General features: G+C 36.7%; 3 protein-coding genes across 4 annotated transcripts; 2 read left to right on the top strand and 1 right to left on the bottom strand.

The window, feature by feature from the left end:
- Positions 1 to 3,200, top strand: LOC103930233 (acid phosphatase 1-like). 2 transcript variants are annotated; one of them, XM_048583619.1, is made up of 4 exons: positions 1 to 207; positions 1,315 to 1,712; positions 2,034 to 2,246; positions 2,871 to 3,200. In XM_048583619.1, exons 2-4 carry the CDS (start codon positions 1,330 to 1,332, stop codon positions 3,046 to 3,048), a joined length of 774 nt encoding a protein of 257 aa, XP_048439576.1. In that variant the 5' UTR covers positions 1 to 207; positions 1,315 to 1,329; the 3' UTR covers positions 3,049 to 3,200. The 2 variants fall into 2 exon arrangements, with proteins under 2 accessions (XP_048439576.1, XP_009337802.1); XM_009339527.3 differs by lacking the exon at positions 1 to 207 and adding an exon at positions 806 to 1,207.
- Positions 3,201 to 4,160: 960 nt separating this feature from the next.
- LOC103930234 (V-type proton ATPase subunit E2) lies at positions 4,161 to 5,862 on the top strand. The gene is given in 7 exon segments (XM_009339529.3): positions 4,161 to 4,268; positions 4,795 to 4,895; positions 5,026 to 5,110; positions 5,112 to 5,183; positions 5,311 to 5,507; positions 5,620 to 5,719; positions 5,839 to 5,862. Coding segments are annotated over 7 exon segments (681 nt in total). The 5' UTR covers positions 4,161 to 4,166.
- Positions 5,863 to 6,045: 183 nt separating this feature from the next.
- Positions 6,046 to 9,553, bottom strand: LOC103930235 (BTB/POZ domain-containing protein At3g08570-like). The gene is given in 5 exon segments (XM_009339530.3): positions 6,046 to 6,836; positions 6,946 to 7,197; positions 7,199 to 8,104; positions 8,223 to 8,289; positions 8,967 to 9,553. Coding segments are annotated over 5 exon segments (1,830 nt in total). The 5' UTR covers positions 9,047 to 9,553; the 3' UTR covers positions 6,046 to 6,311.
- Between the last annotated feature and the right edge of the window lie 906 nt (positions 9,554 to 10,459).

The following is a 10,459-nucleotide window of genomic DNA, read 5'->3' as shown; positions in this document are numbered from 1 at the left end:
TGATGTCATTTCTCACCTTCCAAGTCTTGCCTGCTTAGTAGTAGTCACTAGTCTGTGGGCTGCTAAACACCAGCTATATATATTGACCATTGGCTATTGCAGTAGTAGTTAAAGAGTTGAAAATAAAGTTTAGCTAGCTAGCAGCTTCTAAAGAAGATGCACCAAATTGAAATTGTTAAAACATTGATTGTGTTTACTAAAACCATGGTAATTTCTGGTTAGAATTACATGATATACATTTGAGTACTATGTATATACTTCCATTTTTTTATTGTCAATGCGTGCAGGTTTCGCTCTTTCTCATTAACTATCACATGCTATGAGCTTTAATTTTGTAATTGTCTATCATTAATCTGTGTGAGATTGATCCAGCGTTTTCATATATTATCTATGTAGTAGTTGTCCTTAACAATTAATACATGTGGGAAGATGAATTAGAACCATTTTGATTCCTGAGTTTTCCGTGTTTACTAAAGTATGAGAGTACGTTTTTCGGTTCCTTCCTTCTTCCATTCCTTTTCTCTTTTTAAATATGTTACTGTTGGCAAGAAAATATTTCAATTCCTATTCCTTTAATGATGAATGTACAGTTGAAGTTCCTTCCTTTGAAATCACAACAGCAGAGATCTACAGTCATATTTTTTGTGCTGAATAAGTTCCCACGATTTCTCTTTTTATGGGAATTGTTATTAGCACTCCAAAAATCTCATTCTACACTCCTTATTAGTGTATTTTTCTTTCTAATAATAGAAAGTTTGGAGTGCCAAATGAGATTTTTGGAGTACTAATAACAATTCTCTTTTTTATACCTATTAAGTATAACTTCTCTAGCTTCAACCCCCAGAATCTTATTTTTGGGGATTCGATCAAGACATTTACTCCACAGTTTCTTAACAATATGGATATGAATATATTCCATAAATATAATTTGTATTACCTGGAAATTTCCAAGTTGTTCAGCCAGCAGAACTTATATGTCTTCGGTCGCTGTCGATCTCTAGGTCATGACTTCAAGTTAATTATATATATCCACGACTTGGCTCATGCAATAGCTTCACAAATATACCCAAAAGACTTCGTCAATCCTAACCTCTTTTTTAAGCTCTTTTGATTGTAATTTCTGCAAAACCCATTTGGGTTGATTTGGGAAACTTACTTATCATTTCCTCCGGCCGGCAACCTTTCTTGCCTCCGTCTTCCGGAGAAGGTTTTCGTGTATATATATGTTTCCCATTTCAACTGACCTAAACCAAATTTCCTATTTATTTATTTAATTTGTTATATGTTTCCCGTTTTATTTGCTTCTCTTTGTAGATAAACTAAGCACACATGAACATTAGAGCAATGATGCAACGGACCTATGAGGCGTTTTTACTTCTGTTTCTGGCCTTACTCTCCAAGGCAACTAGTGTGAAGCCTTGCCCTAGGCCAAGCCTGCCGCAGGACGACAGCAGCTTTTGTTTGAGTTGGAGACTGGCGGTGGAGGTCAACAATGTGGGTGGGTGGCGCACGGTGCCAACTCAGTGCTTTCGCTACCTCGAAACTTACATGATCGGAGGTCAGTATGAACGGGACATTGATTTCATCCTTGGCCAAATCCTTAGCTATGCGAATGGAATAGCTTTATCTGATGATGGCATGGATGCTTGGATTTTGGACGTGGATGACACTTGCATATCTAATCTCTTCTACTACAAGGGCAAGCGATACGGGTAATATATATGTTAAAACATTACAAAACTTATAGGGTAATGCTTAGTTATGTTGTCAGATAAATATATGTTGTTAGACTGTCACAAAGTAAAATAAATTAACTTAATAAATGGTTTAGATTCATAGTATAATACTATAAGCCCCTTGTGTGTTGCTAACTTGCTACACTCTAACAAGAGATCTATTTATGCATATTGTTTATAGTTTTCTCGTTAAAATGCGTTGTCAAAATTCACAGTAGTCTATTAGTATAACATATATTTGCATATTGTTTGTCAAGAGAACGTTTTGCTTTGCCATGACCACTTTGTGACATACAGGTGCGATCCTTATGATCCATCTGGGTTCAAGGCATGGGCAATGACTGGAGGGTGCCCAGCAGTTCCTGGTATGCTGGGACTTTTTAGCGAGCTGGTGAATAGTGGGTTTAAGGTGATCATGCTCACAGGAAGAGATGAAGAAACCCTAGGCCAAATTACTGCCGCAAACTTGCATAACCAGGGATTTGTTGGTTACGAACGGCTAATTTTGAGGTAAGAATATTGTGATGTGTGATACGATATGTCCATGCATCTCTCTCTCATTGGTCGTGAGGAGTTCGTTAATTGGCTCCATAGAAAAAGAAGTGAAGAAAAAGAAATCTCATGATGTAAAATCTTCCATCATGTGGGTTTGAAAGACCAAAAACTAAGATTAATTGTGCTAGAAGTAATGCGAGTCAAAAGCGTTTAATGTGCCAAGTTTAGCCTAATGATTGGATTCATTGGAATTATCCGAGTCAAATAACAAAGAATGTCAACTTTTGAGAATACTTCCGACGCAAATATTACACAACGTTGTGATATCAATTCACACATGTGGTACTATGTATGTCCATAAAATACTAATTATGTCATTCACCTATATTACAAAGTAAATTGATAGTTGTTTGACAATGTGACCGTCCAACTAAAAAAAATTCCACGCTTCTAAACTAATCATACATGTCACAACCTACCAAATATTGACTAGGTTTCAATAACTTGATCATATATATATATATATATATTCTTCTAATGGGTTGGAGATTAAGTAATTAAAGGAAATCAGTGGACATTGGCACGTATTATTGTAGTTTCTCTACCTAATCTAATTTAGTTTGGTGTGCTTAATTGCAGGACTCCAGCTTACAAGGGGCAGAGCGCAGTTGTGTACAAATCAAACATTCGGAAGCAATTGGTAGAAAAAGGTTACAGAATTTGGGGAAATATAGGAGACCAGTGGTCTGATCTTCAAGGAGACTGTGTTGGCAACCGCACTTATAAGCTTCCAAACCCCATGTACTTTGTTCCTTAATTAACTTAATTACAAAGCCCCAACCCTTAATTATCACAGTTACTAGTGGAAGTCTTGTTTCTTTTACTCGGCAAAAAATAAAATCATGTAAAATCTCATTGACGTTGTTCCTCAAATCATGATATAATAAAACTCACGCAAGAAAAAACTTCCGAGTGTCTCAAATTTTTGCATTTTGTATATTCAGCTTATTTTTCCATAACTTTCAAATTGGATAGTTATCACCGAATTTACTGTTCGTTTATTACTCATATTTTGAATTTCAAGATTTATTAATTTGAGAAGCAAGTTAGTAATTTTAAATTTTAAATTGCTCTTTATTCTTTTTTAAGAAGAAAATTAAAATTAAACATTAAAGCCTCTATGGCATCCGGTACAAGAGTTATCAAAGCGCAAGGCATTCCTTGCACAACTAAGAACAAAATTAAGCCAAATAAAATCTGAATGCAAAGAATGGCCTAAATTTGCTCAATTGTCAACGATGAAATTCGCTTCTCGGAAGACACTGACAAAACTGATAGACTCAAAATTATGTGCAAAGTTCATAATATCATTTAGCAGAACTCTAAAGCTTCCGGAGACCGGAACATGGTTTCCATCACCATAAGATTTATATTTAATAATAGATTAATATCTCTAAGTAGGTGCTATAAGACGTTATAATATTGTTGGATCGGAATGGCACGATAGTAGAGATGAATCCATCTCAATTAAGATGTCTTTCTACGTTTGGGTATGACACGTGTCGAACACTTAGTGCATGATCATGTTAACGCCAGTTTAGTCTACTTTTTTTTCTTCTGACGAAGGCGGCAAGTGAATTTAGGCCTACATCAATCGTGGCCCATCAAAAGAATGGCACATATTTTATGACATTTTTTAAATTGGAACAGAGATTCGGGAGACAAGGAGGAACCCAATGCGGAAGCATTCAACCTCCAAAAAGCTCGGACGAAACTTCGCACATGATTGACACACATCAACTCCACCTTTTCTCTCCCATTCCTTAATTTGCACTCAAGATCCTTCCTGCTGAGAGAGTTTTCTTTTGAGAGTCTTCGAAGCTCATACGGACATTGTACTAGTATCCGTATCTGTATAATCCTAATCTTGACAAGATGAACGATGCAGATGTGTCGAAGCAGATTCAGCAAATGGTCAGATTCATTCGGCAAGAGGCCGAAGAGAAAGCCAATGAGATTTGTGTCTCTGCTGAGGAGGTACTTTTCTATGCCAACACTTTTTCTGCACTCAAAACTGAAATTCTCGTTGCATGCATGGCTCAGATCGTAAAAATGCTGTTAATTTTGAGCACTTAGGTATTCTTTCCAAGTGGTGTGGTGTGGCCTTGCTATCATGATCTTTGGTTTCAAGCCGTCCCAAAAAAAAAAAAAAAAGGGTAGAAGATTGAGAACTAATAAGGAACATAAAATTCATTACAGACGTATGATCATTGCTGTTCAATCGGGTTATTCTATTCCATCTCACGAAAAGAAAGAACTCATTATTCTAAGAAGTTAATAGCAACATGATACATTTCTACAAAACTCCTACCCAAGCGCACAGTCATATGCATTGCTTCGATTCATCCCTAGAAAATAAACCAGCCAGCAATCGGAACATTGCCTTTTTTTTTATTTATTTTTTTACACTTGATTGCAAATTACACCCTTTATTAGCATATGGGGGTTAAATAGTTGTTATTTATGGGGGATTTTATTTCAATTTTAATAATTTCTTGGGCAGGAATTTAACATTGAGAAACTGCAATTGGTTGAAGCTGAAAAGAAAAAGATCAGACAAGAGTATGACCGCAAGGCAAAGCAGATGGACGTCAAGAAGAAAATGTGAGTTTATTTATTTGTTTCATCCTCACTCACCAAGCTAATCCATCACTTAATCTTGAACATTTTGCTTGAAAAGATTATTGGAATTAGTGATTAATTAATTTAAGGATTTGATTTGGTGTACGTACAGCGAGTACTCCATGCAACTAAACGCGTCGCGTATAAAAGTTCTTCAAGCACAAGATGACATTGTAAATTCCATGAAGGAATCTGCATGGCAAGGATCTTCTCAAAGTTGCTAATGACAAGAAGGCATACAAGAATCTCATCAAAGACTTGATTGTTCAGGTAATAATCAACCGTCGTACACATAATAAGCCGTATATGAAACCACGCTTTAGTACTCTTTATCGTCTGTTTAGCGTCCTTTCAGTTCTATAGTAGTGAAATTGTTCTTGAATTTATATGTATATAGAGTTTACTGCGGCTAAAGGAGCCAGCAGTGTTGCTGAGGTGCAGAGAGGTTGACAAGAAGGTGGTTGAGTCTGTGTTGGAGGAAGCAAAGAAAGCTTATGCTGATAAAGCCAAGGTTTCCGCCCCAAAAGTCACTGTCGACGGTCGTGTGTTTCTCCCACCTCCTCCGAAGGGTGGCGATTCCCATGAACCCTATTGGTATTCCTTTGTACTAATTACCTCAGTTTTCTCCTTGCATTGATTTGTGCACATAAATGCAATAGGCTGCTGTATGCACATGATCATTTTTGTTTGTTTGATTGTTTGGAAGTTCTGGTGGAGTGGTGGTGGCCTCCCAAGACGGGAAGATTGTGTGTGAAAACACCCTTGATGCGCGATTGGATGTCGTGTACAGACAGAAACTGCCTGAGGTAAGGCTAAGCAAATTTTGTACTCCATTTGGACATTCATTCAGCACACCAGAATCGAAACAAAACTCAAATCTTTACTTCGGATCTTCAGTTCACCTATTTTCGCTCTTTCACTGCAGATTCGGAAGCGCCTTTTAGGTTAAACCAGAGGAGTAGTTTCCTACAAGTGAGAAGACTTGTTCTTTGTTGGCTTAGCAGTTTACTTCTCAGATAATGAACTTTTGCTTCCAAAAAATAACAGTGTTTAGCTTCCCCTAAAAGTATCGTTATTAGGGGTATGCTAATTCATGACTTCGGATTCATGTGTTGGAAAACATTAACAGAGATTCAGCGAACGAAACAAGTAATTCGGAATTTATAGTCTGAAGATTAATAAAACTACTTGTACAGCATTTAGACCACAATATTGATCACGAGGCAGGATTCTCTCGTCCGGAATCCATCTTCGTGAAAGTTGTGGTCACTAAATGTGATGCATGTAGCGTTACTCTTTTGCATATGTGGTACAAACTACAGGCTCCCTTCAAAACCTTCTAAGCTACCTCCGAACTACTTCTGAAAACAAATCATTTTATCTCAGGAAAGGAGCTACCTAGGAAGCGGAATATCTCCTACTCCGACCAATTTTCCCCTCAGATCCCCGGGACTTCCGACCTGATTTCTTCGGTTTGCCTCCCGCTTGGCCACTAAAAATCCCAATCCTTCCAATCCCTTTGGAGAGTGAGGTCAAGAAAGTTTTCCCATTTCCTGTTTTATCCATCATTCCTTGTTTCATAAACAACTGCTCTTTCTCCAACTCACTCAGTCTCACTCTCATTCTCGAAATCTCCAGCTTCAGTTCTCGGTTTTCTCTCCTTAACGAAGCGTAGTTGTCTCTAGGAGACATGGCTGCGCTTGGGACGCCACTGCTTATTCTCTGCGAGGGGAACCCATCTCCTGAGCTTCCAGACAATGCATTCTTCAAGCGGAGCTGCTCGAAGTACAGAACCTGCACTGTCATCTTGACTGGGAGCCTATCATTTTGTGCGGCATGATTGCTGGCTTCTTGAGAGAGCTTTTGGCAGTCTATTAATTTGCACAGCTTCTTGCATTCTTGTTCAGTCAGCATCGAATGAACCTAAACAGCAAACGACTGAAACATAATCAATTCAAATATAAAGGGAACTCAATCCAAAACATGCAATACAAAATCATGTAATTTTATATAGTCAAATTTGATAACCTACCTTCAAGTATACATCAACCGCCCTGTAAATCCCGTCATCAATCACACGTGCATAATCGGGCAGTATTTCAATCATAGCAATGAATGTTGGTAAGCTCAGGTAAGGATCAGGAGCAATTTCAGCTAGATATGAGTCAATAAGCTTTCCAACTTTCAACAATGAACCATGACTTGGAGAACCAAGTCCTTCAGACTCATATCCGCAATCTTCACTTTCTTCGTCTTCTTCTTCAATCCGCTGCAAAAAATTCACCTAGTATTCGATGAACGGTGTCAACATCATACAATGAACCCCCTGCATGGATCGCGGGTATAAGGAGATCATCAAGCGAAACCATTTCCAACCGAAAGGCAATCCTCCTCTCGAGCTCAAGCCTGATGGCTATTGTTGCATCCACCATGATTGCCATTCTCAGCATTCCAAACATAAAACTCAGTGGCACTGAAGAGCTTTTCTCCGTTGGCATTAAGCTTACTAGGGTTACGACAACAGTCTTCTGGTCATGTTCTGTCTTGCCAGCATTTGGCTTCACTTTACCTGGATTCCAAATTTGACATTTTCCAATACCCTTCAAGGATGTTTGAGCAAAATGCATCAAAGATGTGAAAATGCTATCCGGTCGCACACCTAGTCCTGTCATAGCACATATAACCCTTTGATAATAATCAATCCTTAGAATCGACAAGTCTTCAACCCACCACTCATGACGACCACTCTTAAGCTCTGTAGATTCGCCGTCACAGCTTAACATTGACAACCCTGATGCTAATTGTTCCTTGCAAGCATTCATGGCAGTAGCTTCCACACATCTACTAGGAATTCCAACCTCCTCTGCTATAGAAGGTAGCGTCTCACAGGTGGCAAGGACTTCTACTGACTTTTCAAGACTCTCAACTACAACCTCGTTCAGGTAAGTTTCCGTTCGCGCAATCAGGTTTTCGTCCCTGTAGTCTTCAGTCATTTCCAAGTACTCTGCAGCACACCGCAGATGGGCGACATTTGCAGTTGTGATCTCAAAGTTCATGCCATAACAGAATTTCATTGCGAGTTCAAACGCCTGCACCCCTCCTGGTATGTTGAGGAGCTCCAACTTTGAAGATGAATCCTTGTTGTCTGCCACCATTTTCCGAATCTTTCCACTTCGCGACACCAGTGGAAACTTGAACAAGATAAAAAATGTGATTAGCGAAATGGAAAAACGCAAGGCTACAGCTAGTATTATAAGTTAATTCAAGGCCTAGCTAGTGTAAACTTTGATTGGCAATTGAAGAGTTTACCTTATGCAGCAAGAAAGACTCTCCATCGACAACGATTGTAATGTCCCCGGCAACATCTGAAAAGATACTGCGTAAAAACATTGAAATTCCAAAGTCAGTTACAAGCAATAAGCAAAACAAAAACAGATTGTATGCAGATAATACACCTTTAACCAAGAATCTGCACTAAAGTTTGAAACATGATTTGGAAACAGATCCTACTCGTCGCTAAAGGGCAGATCCTATCCGTCGCTAATGGGCTGATCCTACCTAGATTCAACTCTTCTTCCAAACAAAAGATTAAAAGAAGTTATTTTACAAATGTTTATATGTTTTTGGTCTACTATGCTAATTAATTAATTTTAAAATGCTATGTTCTGCCTAATATGCTAAATATTAACCAAATCTGTGAGCCCCCACATTCAGGAATTGTACTTAAGAATTTTGAACAGAATAATTATCAAAGAATATTTACAAAACAAGCCAAATAATGAACCAAAAAAACAACATAACACGAGTTGAGAAAACCAAAAAAAAAAAATATATATATATATATAATGCAAGTGATGAACTCTAACAAAAACTGTATGAAACATCCCATCAATTAGCATGCAGCTGAAAGATTAGACCTAAACAGAAGAAAGAATGTAGACGTTACACCCGAATTTGAATTTTTTTTTTTTTTTGATAGATTCGAGTAGTTTAGAATATCGTTGTTAGACGAACAAAGGGGATTAGAAAGAGTAGTAGATAGAGATGGACTACCGAGTGGTGAAGGAGCTGCAGAGCTTAGGAGTTGGAGAGCGGTTTGAAAAAGAAAAAGGGTTCTCAGAAACCATCCCCATTAATTCTCTCTTCACCACCAACAACTGCTGAATCTCAAACAGTGTTTTCGGATCATATTCATCATTCCATTCCTTCTCTCTTTATTCTTCTTTTTTACGTAAATAACCCGACGGTGTTGAGGAATTTACGGTTGGAACTTGGACCGCTGCTTTTTTTTTTTATGGGGACATGCTCGCTGGCGCTGCAGCAGCCCCAGCGCCAGCAGCCACCTTTTGCTTTTGCTTCTGCTTCTTCATCATTCCTTTGTCTGGTGTTGCGTTCTTCCTTTTCTTTTTTTTTTTCTTTTTTTTATGTATTTTTTTATTTTCAAGACAAACAGAAAAAGAAATGCTTTGTCTGATTGGATTTTGAACGTGATATTTAATTTTCATATAAATAGTTTTCATTTCATAAAAGTATATTTGTACACAAATTTGAAATGAATACTTTAAATGCGGTCTTTAATTATTAGTGTACATTGATTGAAATCCTATTATTTTTTAGATTTTGATCAATGTCTTTTGACTTTGTACATATCAGCATATTAATATTAATCAATTTCCATGTCAATTATTTTATATTTTAAATTAAATATTATACTAAATATTGTAATATAGAGTATCCTTTAAAGCAAATTTTTTGTCCGAACAATTAAAGCAATTAAATAAAATAAATTACCACATTTAAGGGATATAAAATCCCATAAGATTTAAAATTTAACGTTTAGGGGATTAAACAATAAACTCCACCCCTAGAAAACCTTAAATCAATTAAAAATTGGTGATTAAAATGTGGAAAATAAGTTATGAAAATAATTGTTTTATTTTTATTGAATGTCATGATAAAAGATAAATGTCCCCATAAAAATGTACCCATGTACAATTACAATAATTCACAAGAATGTACCCCATATACAATTTCAACATTAAAACTCATATGCGACAAAAAAAAATGTACCCATATAAACTCTTAATGTAAAAAATACTTAAATGATAGAAAAATAGAAGCAAACTATAAGTGAGGGGTATTAGATTCGATTCTCGTCAAAGACGAGTTTAAACCATATTATTGCTAGCCCATTGTAAGGCTAAGCCCATTCCTCTCCCTTTAGTGTAGATAATATCGTTTGTTAAAAACAATTACTTAAGGGTACATACTATATAAATCTTATAGGAAAAAGTTATACATATATGGGTACAAAATAATTTAGAAGAAAAAGTTACAATGGTAGTATAGAATAAAAGTTGGGTACATGGATTAGGGAACAAGAGAAGAGAATGTACGCAATGAAATTAAAATTGCATTCATAGCAATATGATAGTCATGGAGAAAAAGTAAGTTTGAAATTTTTTTGGCAAAATTTAATTGAAGATATATATCCAATATAATAATGTTGAATTTGAATATAAACATAAATTTGAGTGAGAGAATTT

This window comes from the organism of the source record quoted next, unplaced genomic scaffold (assembly GCF_019419815.1).
Source record: "Pyrus x bretschneideri cultivar Hongxiangsu unplaced genomic scaffold, Pyrus_bretschneideri_v1 Contig2, whole genome shotgun sequence".
NCBI classification, from domain to species: domain Eukaryota; kingdom Viridiplantae; phylum Streptophyta; class Magnoliopsida; order Rosales; family Rosaceae; genus Pyrus; species Pyrus x bretschneideri.
The sequence above is the reverse complement of the archived record's forward strand: the minus strand, read 5'-3'. Positions and strand labels throughout refer to the sequence as shown.